This window comes from Mangifera indica, chromosome 19 (genome assembly GCF_011075055.1).
Source record: "Mangifera indica cultivar Alphonso chromosome 19, CATAS_Mindica_2.1, whole genome shotgun sequence".
Taxonomy (NCBI): Eukaryota; Viridiplantae; Streptophyta; class Magnoliopsida; order Sapindales; family Anacardiaceae; genus Mangifera; species Mangifera indica.
In genome coordinates, this window is record NC_058155.1 from 5,888,105 (window position 1) to 5,907,279 (window position 19,175).

A 19,175-nucleotide genomic window follows, 5' to 3' on the forward strand; every position below is an offset into this window, starting at 1 on the left:
CTGCATAAAACCAGAGGTATTACAGGGTTTTCTAGATGTTGTTGAGAGTAAAACATGTATGTTTAATGTTAATAAGGCGAAGTTAGTAGAAGAAAGCAGAATGTTTCGTGATTGCGAGGGGAGTTTCTCGCGTCAGCTTGCTATTGAAACATGCAAAACCACACGACCTGGTATGAATTTAATTTATATGTTTCTTATGTCTCGATTCTTTTTCCAATTTATAAAATTCTATCACATAATTATTTACATGTTATTTTGTATTAGATGAATGATAGAGAACATATGGGTACAGTACTCCCAATTTACAGAAGTTTGCAATTAAAATTTTTAGTCAAACTTCAACATCTTCAGGCTGTGAGCATAATTGGAGTGTTTTTTAACGCACACATACTAAAAAGAGAAATAAATTGGAGCATCAACGTGTAAATGATCTTGTTTTTATTCATTATAACTTACGGTTACAAAACAGGTAACACAATTATCAATTATGTTTCATTACATTTATAAATATTTTTATTTAAACTATTTTATCATGTTTAATGATTATTTCCAACTTTACATGTGCCCTATTTAATGCTCTTTAATCTTTACTTTTTATCATTTTGGCTATTTAGGTTATGTTATAAGAAATCAAATTTTGATCCAATTGATTATGAAAGTATCGATAAAAAAGATTTTTGGATAGTAGACGAGGAAGAGGAGTTCAGTGAACTTAATGCAGATGAATTGGATCAAATGCTTTATGGAGAGGGATCTATTCCTATCAATAATGATTCAACAAATTATGATTTGTCACATAATTTTCCAAGTAAAAATATTTTTTTAGTACTTACACAAATATTTATACACTTATATAAATGATTGATTTTTTAGGCTGAAAGAAAATAAAATATTCAATTATAAATTTTGTAGATAATACTATTGAAAAAGATGGTGTAGAAGATGAACAATTGATAGAGGGTGCAACAGAAGCGATGACAGGATCTTTTATCATTAGTGATAATAAAAAATGACTAATTATTCATTTATTAAACTTTATATTAAACAAATTATATTTTTGATATGTTTTGTTAAATGTTGAATTGAATATTATTTGTTTAATAATGGTTATATTGATTGGTTGATTTTATATTTTATTTAATGCATATATTAGATTTCTGATTTGTTTTAGTGTTCAATAATTAATAGTGCATGTGTTTGTAAAATTGGATTTGTTTTATGTATATGTTTTGTTTTGATGCAAAGTTAAATGTTATTACTTATTATATTTATGTTTAATGATGCATATATTTTGTTAATTGTGAAAATTAAAAAGTATGCACAATATAAAATTTACTGTGTAAAACATATGTAATTACTAATTAAACATATTTTTTTTAGGATTTTACATAAAACTGGTCGAAACGGTCCAATCGACTGGTTCAAACGGTCCGACCGAAACCAGTACTTAAAACGGTTTTTATCCCAGACCGATTTTGAAAACCTTAAACATGTATGAATTACAACACATGTCACAAAATGCTGACAATATACTGTAAGACCTAACTTCGCCTTACTAACATTACTCTGCTTACAATATACTATAACACATGTCACAAAATGCTTACAATATACAATATTCTGTGACATGTGTAAATACAATATTCTACTTTCTTCTACTAACTTCACCTCACTAACATTAAACATACATGTTTTACTCTCAACAACATCTAGAAAACCCTGTAATACCTCTGGTTTTGTGTAGAAAGATTCACGATCATACTGAAATGCAGGATTCAAGTAATACGCAGCTACATGAATACCTCGACGCAATGTCTTATCCCACCTCAACTTGATTATTTGATTATAAGGCTTGTAGAATTTCTTTTTATTCTTAAACAACTTCTTTATCCCCAATCTCGCTCTATGCATTCCATCATAGACATATCCTAATGAAGGTCGTTCATCTGAGTCTATAATACAAAGCAAACGTATCAATGGTTCCACAACTTTTACAATTATACCTATTTCGTTCCAAAAATCATTATTCAAAATTATGATCACAACCTCTTTGCCTTGATTACTGTTTGCATATCTAGAATTAATAAAAAACCTGTCAGTGACCATCGCTTGTAAGTCATGCTTATGCTCAAAAAGACTTTGTAATGCGATGAAAGTCGTAGCAAATCGGGTTGCACCAGGCCGTATAATTTTTCTCCATCCTTCTCTCTTCCTCAACCAAGTTATCAATAATGTATGATTATAAACGAACTTTGTCACAAGAGATGCACATTTGGAAATTCTAATAATGTGATCCATTTCACTAATATCTTTCAAAATCAAATTGATACAATGTGTGACACAAGGCGACCAAGTAATATTTTTATATTTTTCAGACAATAATCCTCCAACTGCTTTATAATTAGCTCCATTATCAGTCACAAAATGGACGATGCTCTTTGGCCCAACCCATAATACTATTTCCTCAAACAACCTAAATAATGTGTCTGTCCCCTTTACAACATTAGATGCATCTACTGATTTGATAAAACAAATCCATTTTGGACAATATACTAAAAAATTTATCAGCGACCTACTAGAAATATCTGTCCAACCATCAACCATAAGTATACAACTAACTTCTTCCCAATTTTTTCTATAACTATCAATAAATAATTGCACTTCCTTCTTTAAATCATTCAACAAATTCACTCGTGCTTCATGATATGTCGACTGCTTATATCCAGACCCAATTGCAGTAATGGCATCTAACATAGGTTGGAAATAAATAGAATTTAATACATTCAGAGGGATACAAGCATCATATAAGAACCTCACAACAGCTATATCAGCTCTCCATTTGGCTTCTTTTCCAGCCAAAACACTCTTTATTGAAGGTTGAGCTCTACTAGTAGTCCTTGGAGCAAAAAAATCCCCAACACCAATCGTTCATTTTCTTTTTGAATCATTTGTAAGTCTAATTTGTTTTCCAAAAGACCCAATACCAATATTACCTTCAGTCATGTTCATAGGAGGAGACAGCCCTTGAAATTCTTCAACTGCAATATCACCCTCAAATGGAGGTATAGTAGCACCAAAAAGAGTTGCATGCTTACGAAATTCTTGTCTTTCTTTATTTTTTGCTGCAATCTCATCTAATGCATTAACCATTTGATATCTAACATCATGAGGAACTTTAGTGCATGGACCAACATCCCCTTTTTTTCCGGCCAAATGTTGCTTCATTCTATATATCCCACCTCCTTTAATTGTCTTACTACAATATAAAGACTTTAACATCTTCTTTCCATTCTCATCTATACTCTCACAAACATGTGTCCAAGTAATATCACCTTTCACTCGACATGGTGTTGAAGAACTTTTATATAAAATTTACTATTAAAAATAAAAACTTTTATAAACCCTAACCCTAAAATATAACTTTTAATTTTAAAATTTAATATCATCAATATTTGTTATGTGAAAGTCAAATACTCAAAAACTCATAATCACTTTTATTATTTAATTCAACTATGGAATTTCAACATACATAATTTCATACATTCATTCTAAATAACAATATTCGTAATTTGATCACAATACATATCTTCATACATTCGTAATTTGAATTTCAATATTCATTATTTGCAATAATAATTGTTATAAATTATCATATATTAGTTCATTATATGTAAATAGGGTATCACAGAATGACTGATATTCAACTTTCAAATTCTTAGAAACTAACCACATTATGAATGAAATACATTCAATCCGGATATTCAATACAGATATATAATAAAATTATAAATTCGTAATATAAAATTACAAATTAATAATAAATCAACTAATATTTTCTAATTGGGAATTCATATTTGTTTATATAAATTGACCTATGATTTTAATAAACCAAGGATCACTGCTTTGTTTTAAATTTGAAAGCAATAAACACATTCACTGTACTACAAACATAAATTCATGCCATGCAGTTAAATTTGAAGATTTTCCAATAAGTTTTCCTAGCCTTAATTAACATTTGATCCAAAAGTTTTCAAAGCCTTACAAAACACCAGCTTCCCGTCGTTGCCTGAGAAGTCGTCGGTCACAATAGCAACGAAAAATCGTCGTCGTCAGCCACCATCTGAGTTGAAGAAGTTGCCGTCAAACGTTGCAAATATAGTAGTGAAACTGCTGCCTTGTAAGCCTGCAAACCAACACACCTCGGCGGCAACGTCGTCGTCGGCCGTCGTCAACTACCATCGTCGGTAAGGAACAAGAAGGAACAAGAAATTCGGCCTTGAAATTCGTCGGCTGCAGCAATTGAGATTGCGACTGCGTGCACTGCAAGGAAGAGGAAGAAAAACAGTGTTTATATGTAGCTTTGAACCGGATTTTGCAGGACCGCGGTTCAGGAGAGACCCGACGGTTCAACCGCGGTCCAATCTGATTTTTACACTAAAACGGTTTATTCTTCAACAGTACTCGGCTATAGTGTCGGTTCACGGACCGACCGGTTCAACCGGCCGGTCCGGTCCGGTTTTTAAAACCATGGTTTTATTAATAATTCATTTATATTTGAAAGTTGTTTGTTTGTCTTATTTTTAAAATATAGTTATCAATCATAAATTTGTATCCATTAAAAGAGAATCTAGATTAGGAGAAGTTATTTTGGTAATTAAATATTAGCAAATTATGGCAATTTTTTAAAATATATTTTCCTTTATTATTATTTTATATTGACATCATAAAGTAAGTTATCAAAACCTTCTAAATACAACCCAAATATCTATTTATTTCTATATATTCTTGGATTCTGCATTAAAGAGTCAAGACATCTAATTTTTATATTTACATAAAGACATTATGTAGCCCTACATCCATTAGCCCTTTAACTCAAGCAACAACTAGCAATTAACCATGAATGCACCCAGAACTTCAATGACTTTTCATCAGAATTATCCTCTATTGACCATCATATCACAAATATTTTCCATTTCTTTCGTCTTACTTCTTCACTCTCCTTCGCCAACACTTGCTTTCTCGACATCAAGCAACGACGGTCCATCCAGTTTAGTCAACAGCGTTTGCAAAGAAACGACCCACTGTAGTTACAAAAATTGTGTAGCCGCTCTCGCATTGGATCCTAAAGCCTTGTCTGCAACAAACGTGAAATTGTTGGCGCAGATCGCGCTAAACTTGGCTGTATCTAATACCACAAGCAGCTTAATATACATAGATGCGATGGCAAAGAAGGAAAGATCTTCACCAAGACTGAAATTGGCACTTGAGTACTGCGTTTCAGAGTATGAATATACTGTGAATGCATTCAAAGCTTCTTTGGGCGACTTGGAAGTAGATCCTTTGTACGCAAATTATGATGCTCTAGTTGCTTATGATGGTGCATATAACTGTGCAGACAAGCTGAAATCTGAAGGGTTTCAATCTCAAGATGTGGATTCAATTAGGACTAGAAATAATTATGTGAGCATTTATAGCGACATTGGAGGTACTATTACCAATAAGATGATCTGAATTCATTGATTTGTTTAATCCGTATTTGATGAATAATGAACTTATTTTCTTGGAAAGTTTGGTTTGATTATGTAATGCCAAAAATCCTTTGCTGTTTGATTCTAAAAATTACTGTTTTTGTACTGGAGGTTGCTACAACGATTATTCAATCATGGACTAAACACTTCATGGTTGAATGGTTGTATTATCAACGTCCCTTACAGGGAACAAATTTTCAAATTGTTTATTTGAATACAGAATGTGGATAATTTAATTTTATTAATTTGGTATATAAATGAATAATTCCATAATATATATATATATATTCACAATATGAATATTGGTATACATATACGTGATTACATCAATTTTTTATATTAAGAATAGAAGACCCACTGCTGGCATCTAGTGAGCATTTTGTGGCATGTATTTTAATTAATACCTATTTCAGAGTTGTCTGTTTGTCTTTTTTGCAAGATATAAGGGATTTTTGGATTTAAGCTGAGTTTATTGATAGTGGGTGGAATTAGTTGTTAAAGTGTTTTTTTCTAATGTGAAAATTTTGCAAATCTCCTTGTTACAACATATCTTAAACAAAGAAAGAATCGATACAATTTTAATTTCAAAAATAACATTCCATAATAGTATTTCAATACAAAAGGAGATATGTAAGTACATGACTTTGACCAAAAAAATGCTTAGTCCTGTTTATCCAAAAAATATTCAAAAGATCACATAAAAAATTTGTTATTATACGTATATTATGTAACAAAATATAACAATGTTTATACATGATACTAATATTTTAAAAATCAGATTAAACTGATCAGTTTGATTAAATCAGTGATAAATCAAACTTGGGACATGATTAAATCTTTTTGTAGCCATCAAATTAAATTAACCTGAGGTTAATCGTGTGAATCATATCAAATTGTGATTTAGTCGTTAAATCAAATTATCTAAGCGTCATGTTGACATTAATATAGCTAAAACATATTTTAAAATATTAATTATATTATGTTGATGTATTTGGTTGGCCGATTCAATCAACTTAGAGACCAACCATTTATTTGGGTCAAAACCCAATTTAAGCCTAAAAACATTGTATGATACATCATTGGAGACATAAAATTTGAGATAAATAGTAATTTACTTTACATCTCAAGGTCATATTATTTATGGTTAGAAAAGACAACAAAGACTATAGAAAATTAGTTTTGGATTCGATAATGGCCTTGACTAAAGGGGAAGCCCAATGCCTAATTACGCATACAATTATTTTCCATTAAAATTTACCATAAATTGTACATAGTATAAATAAATTAATTTACATATTGTATAAATTATAAAACATAAATAAATATATACTATGATAATATTCAAATTGATTAAATTCATTTGATACTTGATCCATTTATAATATTTTATAATAATAAAATAAAAATAAAAATAAAATTATAAACACAAAGAATTATTATTTATGAATTCATATATTTTTTGAAAGAGAATTGATGAGAGAAAATAAGATTGAAAATATAATAAAATAATTGAGATTAAGAGATTTGTAAATGAAAGTGAAAATGAAGAAAAATTGAATGAGTTTATATAAAAAAATTAATTAATTAAAAAATTTAAAAAAAAATTGAAGGCCAAGGCTTCTGCCAGCAAAAGGTCAGTCCATGGTCAAATAAACATCAATAAATTACTATAGATGGACATAACATTGTTATAAGGTTCTGTTTTGTAGACTTTAAATTCACTATTTCATTTTCTGTTAACCTCAATAAGATCAAAATTCATCTCTAAATTCTTGCAGATTTTGCCCTTTGTAATAATCAGTAACAAGCATGAATTCATTCAACAGGCTTAGCTTGTTCATGATTCTGTTACTTCCATACATGATTATGTGTGATGCTGCTTTTTTCCATAGACCTAGCAGAACTTTAAGTGTCCTTAATGGTTTGGAAACTACTGGTGAGAGCATTATCGCAGATTGCAAACTCGTTTCTGAGGTGTGCCATCCATTGCTCATTCATAACATTTTTGCTAAAGGTGAGACTATGAATGATCATTTTTGAGATGGGTTTTATCCACCAACTAAGTTGTATTGCAGTTTTCTATTTTCTAGTCAGAACCATAACGTCAAGATCTTCAACTGGAACATAGATGACTGCAGACAATGCAAATGGAATATTACTTTACAATATAATCTTGCTTGTGTGATTCCAGTGGTTGGTAATCATACTTGTCTTCCATGGTCCCAATAATGTCATGTAGTTTCTTTTTGTTTACTAAATCCCCTTGTTCCGACAAGGTTGTATTAAATAAAATGCATATGTATCGTATTGAGCTTTGTATTTGTGCATTGTTTATCTTTTACCTTTTTATTTTTATTTTTAAAGAAAGTTTGATAAACTAAATAAAGTGGTAATATTGCCCTTGTTTGACATAGTCTTGGTTTTAAGTTAATGGAGATAAATTGTGCACGTTCTTTCTCCTTAATTTATCGTATTATTATTTGCTTTATTAATCTCGTACATAATCTTTTATCCATTTTCTATAATCATTATGCTGATACAACACATAATGTAAGACATATGTGTCTTAAAGTTTTTTACTACACGTCAGTTCTGTAATTTTCCCTAAAATGAGCATTTGAGTCTTTTTCTGATTAAGATATGTTTAACACTTAAGCATATAAACTCAAGGTTATTCAATCAACTGAATTCTATTTAACTGTTCATCTATTTTAACCCTAAGATAGAGAAAAGTTGTTGTACACTTGAGTATTTCTTTATCTTAACACTTCTTTGTTGATTTTGTTGTATAGATCCAAGTGTCTTTTGAACATACATTCATTGGGTCTCCAACATCTATGATGCATAAAATAAGTTTTAAATACAACATACCAAAACAACACATTTATCACACAAACTATGTACATAACCAATCAAATTTGATCAAACTTCCCACATCCATCTTATAACTCACTACAGACTTTAACCTCTTAACTTATGTAATTGTTCATGTTCAATTTAAATAGATAAAATCGCCAAAAGTATCACAACATTCAACATAATGGATTACCAACATAATACTTAATTCTTTATACCCATATGTGCATAAACATTCACATAAATCCATATACTCTTTTTTGTTTTGGTAATTTTCTATTTTTGGAAATTAACCATCTACTCTTTCTCAGTCTACCAAACCATGAAATATCATCCAAGGATCATATCAGCACTACATTTTACAAAAATAGAAATCAAGTAATCCTACTTACTTGGACTTTAATAACTAGATGATTCATTACCGATAAAGCCTTCTTTTCCTTAATTAGCTAATAGCCAAAAATCCTTTTCTGCTTGTCGAAAGAAGCACATCAGATCTCTCTCTTCTCACTTGGCAAGAAAACTATATAAGAGGAACTTGAAGATTTATGGGATAATGATCTCAAAATCCCCTATATACCTTTTATAAACTCTCATAAGATAACTGACTGCATGGGTATGCATATTAAGCATGCATGGTCATGCGATGAATCAAATGAATAGACATGCATCATTCATGCGCAAACGTTCACCTACTTAAAATTTCAAAATAAACATATGTTCATACTCTTAACTTATGTCTCAAATAAATATATCCATGAATACATGTAAAAAGACCATCTTGCCCTTGAGATATACCTAAGAGTGTTAATTGTAGCCTTCCCATGATCAATTCCATGATTACTTTGATATGTGCCCAACATTCCCACTTCAAAAGCTATATTCGATCTTGTACAAGTCTATAGATACATTAAACCTCCAAAGGCATTAGGAATTGATTCCATTTTTTTTATTTGATTCTAATTCATTTTTTGGACATTGCATGAGATTGAATTTATCACCTTTCTTTAAGGAAACAACCACGGTTGAACATTTACTCATAGAAAATTTTGTGAATTGTACTTATATATAGTTTCTAAAGTAGACTTATAATTTCTTATGATATTTTTCTAGATATTTCTATTTCGATAACATAAAAAGCTTATCTCATATCTTTCGTCTCAAAATTCTTTGAGGGAAAATCTTTTGTCTCATGTAATATGCAAATCCATTTGTTTCAACGAGGCTTCAACCAAGAAAGACTTGAAACAAATTTTAATTTGAAAATAACATTTTATAATATATTTCATTGCATAAGAAAATATATAAATATAAGATTTTGAGCATAATCTCATTTTATTATATTATAAATAACGTGTCACCATATGTATATCATCTTTTAAACAAAATATAATAGCTCTCATAAGTGATACATCATTTGGGCATGAAAATTTGAGATGGATAGTATTACTCTTGTTTTTAATTATTTATATATAAATGTCACAGATAGTTGCACATCATTTGAGATTTGAACTTTTCAAATGCTTTTTAGGATGAGTAGTATTATTCAAAATATATTATAGATATTTAGAAAGATAACAAAGAATACAAAACATTTGAAAATTTTGCCCAAATGTTAAAATTTATTAATGGTAAATTATTAATGGCAAATGACTATGTCCCTCTCAAGGTTCAATGAAATGACAATTCCTACCATTTAAGTTTGAAAAAGCTATTTTCCACCCATTTGTCAAAATCATCCATTAGTTTTAATTGTCAAAAAGGTATTGTGTCATATTGTCCAAATATTATAATAGTATTAATATTAAAGTTGACAATTTTAATACAACCTGTTAATCTAACTTGACATAATATGAAAAACATCATATTAGGGTTGAGTTTTTTTTTTACATGAATGCGAATTCGGGTCAACCTGACAAGACTCAAAACAATATAAAGTCATCTTAGGGTTGACACAAAAAAAATCTAAATTAACTTGAACTAACTTGAATGCTTAGGAGATGCTTACTGTAGTCCAAATCATTTCTAACATACATATATAAAAACTTTCGCATAATCCTTTAAAACACATGATTAACAAACTGAATCCTATCACCATCGTATTTGCAATACATAACATTCATTAAGCAACAATGACAAGGATCAATTTAATAATCCTTGATTCCCATCAAATCTTTTATCAACTAATGGCAATGGGTAAATCCTTTAGTCCACAACAATCACATATCCATATAAGGGGTTGAGAGAATCCTACTTACCAGATAATTCTACTAAAAAAAATAAATTTTCATGGGTTGATAATTTTGGCAAACTAGCCCACAAAAAAGTCCATAAAGGCATGACCCACCATGTTGGCCATGCCACCATACACTAGTACTTGTTACCACCATAACTTATGATGTATCACTAGCTTATTCAACTTTGATAGTACATCCATTACACACATACTTGGTAGCCGTGTATGGAAACTTGTGTGTAACACATTATACCACATTTATATCAACAATTGACTGTCATTGATATAAATATGGAAACAACTCTCTAAAGCATGTCGATAGAATCAAAATGTTTATAAACTTATATATAACACATCATACCACTTTTAACCACCCCTAAACCTTCAATAATATAAATATTAATAATAAACCAACACAACAACACAAAATCATCATAACTTTAGAGATAACACAATTGAAGTTCATATTCATATTCATATTTATATCAATGACAGTCATAAAATTAGATTTGTTAATTATTTTCATAAAATTTCCCTCAAATATAAATATTTAATTAATAACCCCTATAAAATCCTAGCAATCAGGCTTCCTTTCACCCACCTTAGTAGGTATAATATCTCATCAAATTATAATGGAGATCATTAGGGTGACATTAAATGTTTTTTTTTTCTCTCAATAAAATAATATGCACTAAGAATGGATATTAATTTATATGATAACTATGATTTTATTAGAAATAAATTTATGTTTAATCACTTAACATATCATTGGTAAACATATATTAATATTTATTTTGAATGTACATTCATGGGCTGCGAATAAAGTTTCTTGCTACTAAGAAAATTAGTACAGGCAGTTGACAACAGTGAAAAGACGCGAAACATCTGAGTTCTGTGAGGACTGGGATCAACACAAACAAAATTACCCACGCGTTAAAGTCGTTTCTCCTTTTTCTCTTTATAAAAAGTCCCGTTTTTTATTTGACTTTTAAAAGAATGTGATCACATTTTAAACTCTTTTTCAAACCACACAAGAAACTTAGATGTTGTCGTACAGTGATGACAACTTGTTTGAGAAGGGGAGCGACGTCATGAAGAGGAGACTGAAGACTTTTCTTTTCTTCCTTGAGACACCAAACGGCCGAATGGGAATGGAATAAATGAGCGAATGACTTTTGGGCTCTTTAATATGCTTTTAAAAAGCATTTCAAGGTGTTATATGATATGCCAAACAAAACACAATGTTAAATGTGCTAGCAGCTTTTCAAGTGGAAGTACTATAGATTCCTTGTTTCTTCATTGCATTTGCATGGTGTTTTCTTCCTACTGAAGTAAGCTAGTTGCCTCTCATTAGTAAAGCTACTTCATTTGACTGTGCAATTCTCAGAAGAAGGATCAGTGGATATGATGATTGAAGGTGAAGGTAGTAGTAGCAGCAAGAAGAGAGGAGTTCAAAATCATGACGATGGCTTCATTAATACTCTCTTTTCTTGGTCTCTTGATGACATTTGTAATGAAAATCTTTTCAGTCATAAGGTTTGCTTTCTTTACCCTTCTTCATTTTCAGAAACTAACAAATTTTAATAAAGAAATATTTGTAGTTTGTTTCCTTTTTTTTTTTTTTGGCAACGGTTGATCTCATTCAGCAACAAGCTTTAGATGAGACATCTCTTTACTTTCTAGGGCTTTCATCTTATTGTTCAAGTTCATGCTAGCTAAAAATAGTTTAATTGATATTTTATTTCTGAATTGAGTAATTGTTTTATTCCTTTCAGGTGGAAAAAATTCCTGAATCATTTGAGTCTGTCACTCAGTATTTCGAATCATTTGTTTATCCTTTGTTGGAAGAAACACGAGCACAACTGTTTTCACCCATGGAGACCATTTCAAGCGCACCTTATGCTAATGTGGATGTTTTTAGGCCCCATGGACCTGAGTTACATGATGTTAAGATTGATTACTGGAGGAACAGGTTCAGTAACAATGGTAAAGAGCCTTATAAAACTTTGCCAGGGGATATTTTAATTTTAGCAGATGCGAAGCCTGAAACTATTTCCGACTTGGAGAGGGTTGGTAAAATGTGGTCTTTTCTATCAGTCATGAAAATCGCAGGGGATGATGATGAAAATGATAACGATACCACTTCTACTTACTTTTAAGTGAAGGCTTCAAAAAGCATCCAACAGTTTGATGGGGAGAAATCATTGTTTGTGATTTTCTTGACAAATATTACACCTAACAGAAGAATATGGAAATCCTTGAAAATGTATGGAAATTTGAAGATTATCAACAAAGTTTTATGCAGGAATTCTGTGGTAAGTTTTCTGAAGATGATTTACTTATACTATACTTATTCTTGCTGACTATGTAGCATGGAAACGAAAATGGAGAAACGTGAAAACGCGGAAACAGAAACGTGAAAACGTATTTTTTAAAAAAGATAGGAAATGGAAACGTGAAAAAACTTATAAACAAGAAAAATATAAAGGTATTTTTATAAATACTAAATTTTGTATAACAAAAATACATAAACTTGTATAATATAAAAATAAATAATAAAAAAAAATGAAGAGAAAAAATACTATAAAATAAAATCATAGAACATATCGTAAATTGTTCTGGAGCAAACACATGTAGATATTTAAGAAAAAAACAATAATACACAGTAATTTATATGATATGTTGGGGAAGAGATGAGTAACACATCGAAGAGTAAAGAAGAGATGAATTCAATATGAGATTTAACGATATTTTCAATTTGAAAATACAAAAATATGTGTTTAATCGATTTCACGATTTTTCTTCTAAAAGAAACGTGTTTCAAAATTTTTTAAAAATTTCAAAATCACCTGAAACGTTTCCTACAAGTTTTGGAGAGTTTCGGAAATGGAAACGGTTTCGAAACGTGGAAACACACTCCATTGAAAGTTTCCCGGCTACTTTGCTTGCTGACATACATTGTGTAGTTTTTGATTGAGACTTGCATGTTGCACGACAGTTGGAGGAAAGTTGCCAAGTCTGTTCTGAACTGAATGGAGGCATCTTATATGAGAAATTTGGTAGTGGTTTATCATCAACATTGAATGATTCGCAATTGAATGCAGTTCTTGCCTGTCTTGATGGAGTGCGTTGTGATCACAAGTCCTCTGTGCAACTTATATGGGGTCCCCCCCTGGAACAGGGAAAACTAAAGCTGTTAGTATGCTTCTCTTTACATTGTTAAAAACAAAATGCAGAACCCTTACTTGTGACCCGACGAATGTTGCAATTACAGAAGTTGCTTCTCGTGTTCTGAAGCTGCTGAAAGAATCGATTAAAACTGATGACTATGGAAGTGAGACTCTGTTGCTTCCTCTTGGAGATATTCTCTTGTTTGGGAGTAAGGAGAGACTCAAAGTTGGTCAAGAAATCGAAGAAATATATTTGGATTATCGCGTTAAAATGCTTTCAGAGTGTTTTGGTACGCTGACTGGCTGGAGGCATTGCTTCTCATCCATGATGGATTTACTTGAAGATTGTGTTTCTCAGTATCACATTTTCTTGGAGAATAAATTGATAAAGAAGAGAGAAAGTATTGACAAAAATGAAGTCAAAGAGAATTACAGGAATATGGAAATGGAAGGTGACAATGAGGAGTTGAAATCATTTCTTGAATTTGTGAGAGATAGATTTAAACATACTGCCACTCCTCTTAGGAATTGTTTATTTATCTTCTGCACTTACATACCCAAACGTTTCATTTTGGAAAGTAATTTTCAAAATATGATAGATCTTATCAGTTTACTTGATTCTGTCGAAACTTTGCTGTTTCAAAAAGATGTAGTTTCTGACGAGCTACAAGAGCTCTTTTCACATTCAGTAGCTGAAGAGTTTTTTTCATCACCTGGGCATAGAAATTACTTGTTGCAGAAAAGAAGAGGTGAATGCCATACAGTTTTAAGAAATCTTCAGGATTCCTTTAGTGAACTTAAGTTTGCAAGGGGTATGAACATAGATTCATTAAAAGATTTCTGCTTTAAAACAGATTCTGTAATATTTTGCACTGCTTCTAGTTCATTTAAGCTGCATTCAGTGGCCATGGAACCACTGAACGTTCTGGTCATTGATGAAGCGGCACAACTAAAAGAAAGTGAGTCGACAATAGCCCTGCAACTGTTGGGCTTAAATCATACTATTCTCATTGGGGATGAGTGCCAATTGCCAGCAACGGTTAAAAGCAAGGTATGGTTTATGTTATTTCAACAGTTCTGGTGACTTTTTTGTATTTGGCCTTTGCTTTACTTTTTAAGTTCCTTTGTTTGGCTTTTTTTTTTTTTCAGGTTTCTGATGAAGCTTCCTTCGGGAGAAGCTTATTTGAGAGGCTGAGCTCATTGGGTTGCTCTAAACACCTGCTCAATACACAGTATCGGATGCACCCCTCAATTAGCTACTTCCCAAATTCATATTTTTATAACAACCAGATTTGGGATTCTCCTAATGTTAACAGAAAAATCAACAAAAATGTCTTTTTGCCAAGATCTCCAATATTCCGTCCATATTCTTTCATCAATATTCTTGAAGGGAGAGAAGAGTTCATTGGCCGTAGCTGGAGAAATATGGTTGAGGTAGCTGTTGTGATGAAAATATTGCAGAACCTGTACAAAGGTATGTGTTGTTGGAGTCTTATGTTTATATTACCATTTAAAAAATAAATTAGTTTTTATTTTGTCATCTCTTAGCTTACTCTATAGCATATCGTTCATTTAAATTCTGATATTCCACTTGGAGAAACAAAACATTAGCTCTATATTGTCAGCATTTTGATTGATGACTGTATGTCCCAGAGGCTTAACCTACCTTTCTATAGCAGGCAATTAATGAAACTAGCTTTTTTGAGAATAATTTATACATTTACATGGCCTTTTATTTCAATTATGCAAATGGAAATCTAAAAGTGCGGATTTCTTGTTAATATCTAATGCTATATACTGTCAAATTTTTATTGGCTAATATCTCATGCATGTACTAATCTGTATTATGCATCACTTGTTAAACATGATTGAAGAGAAAGAGTTAAATTAAATAATGAAATCATTATATAAATGACATGAATTGTTTCAACTTGAACAAATTCCAAACATACTTCTATTGAATCTCCTTATTATATCCATGGTAATTCATAATATGCAGATTGGAATGACTCAAAACAGAAGCTGAGCATTGGCATAGTCTCACCTTACAGTGCTCAAGTACAAGCAATTAAAAAAAACTTGGAGGCAAGTATGATGACTCTGATGACTTTACTGTAAATGTGAAGTCAATTGATGGGTTTCAAGGTGGTGAGGAGGACATTATTATAATTTCCACTGTGAGAAGCAACGAAAGGGGATCCATTGGATTCTTGTCGAAGCCACAGAGAATCAATGTTGCACTTACAAGGGCCAGGTATTCATGTAAATATTGTACATTGTGTTTTGTTCATTTTAGTAACTATAGTGAATAACTACGGTCCCTTTGATACCCTCTAGGCACTGTTTATGGATTTTAGGGAATGAAAGAACCTTAACTCATGGTGAATCTGTTTGGAAAATCTTAATCAATGATGCTAAGGACCGCTGTTGTTTCTTTAATGCTGATGAAGATAAGGATTTGGCCAAAGCTATATTAGAGGCCAAAAAGGAGCTTAATGAATTGGATGAATTGCTGAATGCTGACAGTATACTTTTCAACAATCAAAAGTGGAAGGTATATTGTTTCCTTAGCTATACTTGCTTTGCCAATCAATTTTTCCTACCATGGTTAGTGCTTATATTTGTCAGTGACGCTGATTTCACTTGGATGTTCACTTGAATAACCTATTCTTGCAGCAGAACAGGAGTACTAAAGGCAAGGCAACAGAGGCGGGTTCAGAAGAGAAATTGGATAAGGACAGTAAGGAGGCATTGCAAGTTCATCTAGCCTCTGGTTCCCAGTGGCCAGAAAATTCTCAGAAGATTGAAAACGAGGGGAAGGGAAAGAAAAAGCCTAAGAGAAAGAACAAGCGAAATGGTAAGCAGAAAAACTAGCAACCAAAGCTAAGATTTCGCATTTCTGAATTTGATTACCTTATGGTACAAATGGCCAAGTCTGTCAGTCTTTCTGGTTATATAAGAACAAATTGTTATTTTATATTTTAAATATTTATTGATATTGAATGGTCAGTTTTGTTTCACAGAATTCTGGCAACAGGAAGATGCAGATGATGAAAAGAGCATTTTGTTGAATGCCCCAGCAGTTGAGGTAATTTCATTTCTTTTTTCACATCTGTTGAATGCAGTATGAAGTAATAAGATTAGATTTAGTTTTTTTTTTTTTTTTGTTGTGATTTTACAGTTGGATGTTCACTTGAATAAACTATTCTTGCAGCAGAATAGGAGTACTAAAGGCAAGGCAACAGAGGCGGGATCAGAAGAGAAATTGGATAAGGACAGTAAGGAGGCATTGCAAGTTCATCTAGCCTCTGATTCCCAGTGGCCAGAAAATTCTCAGAAGATTGAAAACAAGGGGAAGGGAAAGAAAAAGCCTAAGAGAAAGATATATATATTCACAATATGAATATTGGCATACATAATAATTTAGAAGATATATGTGATTGCATCAATACAGCCAAATTGTTTTTTATTAGAATAATACTATGTGTATCATTTTTTGATATATAAATATATACATATTTATATAAATCATTATGTAATTAGTATTATTTTATTATAAATTTAAAATCATTCAATCATATGATGTACACATAAATATATATATACCAAAAATAGATATACCAAAAATATATAAACATAACATTACTTAATAAAATTTCTTAACGGTAGGGATACAATAGTCATTGTATTTAGAGGAGGCTTTATTTGTAAAGTTTGAGTTCAAACTTTTTTTAATTATATTTCAAAATCAAATTTTTGTTTTATCTGATTTAATTGTTATAAAACTAGTCACTAGACTTATAGTTTTACTTAGGATTTAAGTTGGATTTTTTCATTACCTAAAAAAAAAAATCCAATTTTTAAAAATATTTATAGATAAAAAAGAGGTTATTTATCTTTTTTTTCTTAATATATAGTTATCAATTATAAATCTGTATCCATTAAAAAAAAACCTAGATTACAAGATGTTATTTTGGTAATTAAAAATTAGCAAATTATTGTCCTTTGCTATTATTTCATAACGACATTATAAAGCAAGTTCTCAAAACCTTCTAAGTACAACTGAAAACTCTACTGACTTCCATATTTATAGGATTCTGCATTAAAGAGTCAATAAACCTAATTTGTTATTTTTTGATATTGCCCTTTTGTAGCAAGTTCTCAATACCTTTTAAATACAACCCAAAGTTTCATTTACTTGTATATTTACTTCTATAACCATGTCTGCACCCAAAACTTCAATACCTTGGGTGGGAACAAATCTTTTTGGCCTTTTCATAATGGCATTTTGTAGCAAGTTCTCAATACCTTTTAACTACCACCCAAAACTTTATTCACTCTCATATTTCTTTCGTTCTGCATTAAATTAAGCACTACATCCATTAGCCCTTTAACTCAAGCAACAACTAGCAATTAACCATGAATGCACCCAGAACTTCAACGACTTTTCATCAGAATTATCCTCTATTGACGATCATATCACAAATATTTTCCATTTCTTTCGTCTTACTTCTTCACTCTCCTTCGCCAACACTTGCTCTCTCGACATCAAGCAACGACGGTCCATCCAGTTTAGTCAATAGTGTTTGCGAAGAAACGACCCAATGTAGTTACAAGGATTGTGTAGCCGCTCTCGCATTAGATCCTAAAGCCTTGTCTACAACAAACGTGAAATTGCTGGCTAAGATAGCGCTAAACTTGGCTGTACCTGTATCTAATTCCACAAGCAGCCTAAAATACATTGATGCAATGGCAAAGAAGGAAAAATCTTCACCGAGACTGAAATCGGCACACGAGTTCTGCATTTCACAGTATCAGTACACCGTGAATTCATTCAAAAGTGCTTTAACCGACTTGGATGTAGATCCTATGACTGCAAATTATGATGCAAAAGTTGCTTCTGATGGTGCATCTTACTGTGCAGACAAACTGAAGTCTGGGGGATTTCAATCTAAAGACGGTTACCAATAAGATGATTTATAGTGACATCGGTTATACGTTTACCAATAAGATGCGCTGAATTAATTGGTATAAATAATATTCTATGGCATGGTTACATTACATACGGGAAAGTTTTCTTCTTTTTTTGGGAATAATTACTGATGTTATCTGTTTGAATCAAATGATCTAATTTTATTAATATGGTGGCATCAGAGGGTATTTATGTCTATTTTCAATAGTTATATAGATTAGACAAGGTGAAAGATTAATCAATTAGTTTTATCCAGATCAATTCCCTCGATAAATTATTCTTCAATTAGTTGGATGAGATTGTATGATGCAAAAGATATTTCTGATTAATTACATAATGTAGCGAAAATGTTTTTTATTCTTAATTAATTGTTTAAATTAAAATGACATGATAAATAATGTGTGATACCCACA

General features: G+C 31.2%; 3 protein-coding genes and 1 pseudogene across 3 annotated transcripts; all 4 read left to right on the forward strand.

Moving 5' to 3' along the window:
- The first annotated feature begins 4,857 nt into the window (after positions 1-4,857).
- On the forward strand, positions 4,858-5,604 carry LOC123203178. Its single transcript, XM_044619394.1, has one exon. The coding sequence runs from the start codon at positions 4,897-4,899 to the stop codon at positions 5,509-5,511; it is 615 nt and encodes a 204-aa protein (XP_044475329.1). The 5' UTR covers positions 4,858-4,896; the 3' UTR covers positions 5,512-5,604.
- Positions 5,605-11,882: 6,278 nt separating this feature from the next.
- LOC123203181 lies at positions 11,883-12,869 on the forward strand. The gene is made up of 2 exons (XM_044619399.1): positions 11,883-12,156; positions 12,396-12,869. Exons 1-2 carry the CDS (start codon positions 12,025-12,027, stop codon positions 12,777-12,779), a joined length of 516 nt encoding a protein of 171 aa, XP_044475334.1. The 5' UTR covers positions 11,883-12,024; the 3' UTR covers positions 12,780-12,869.
- On the forward strand, positions 12,869-17,239 carry LOC123202851 (annotated as a pseudogene).
- Positions 17,240-18,209: 970 nt separating this feature from the next.
- On the forward strand, positions 18,210-18,761 carry LOC123202852. The gene has a single exon (XM_044619002.1). It carries the CDS (start codon positions 18,210-18,212, stop codon positions 18,759-18,761), a length of 552 nt encoding a protein of 183 aa, XP_044474937.1.
- The last annotated feature ends 414 nt before the right edge of the window (positions 18,762-19,175 follow it).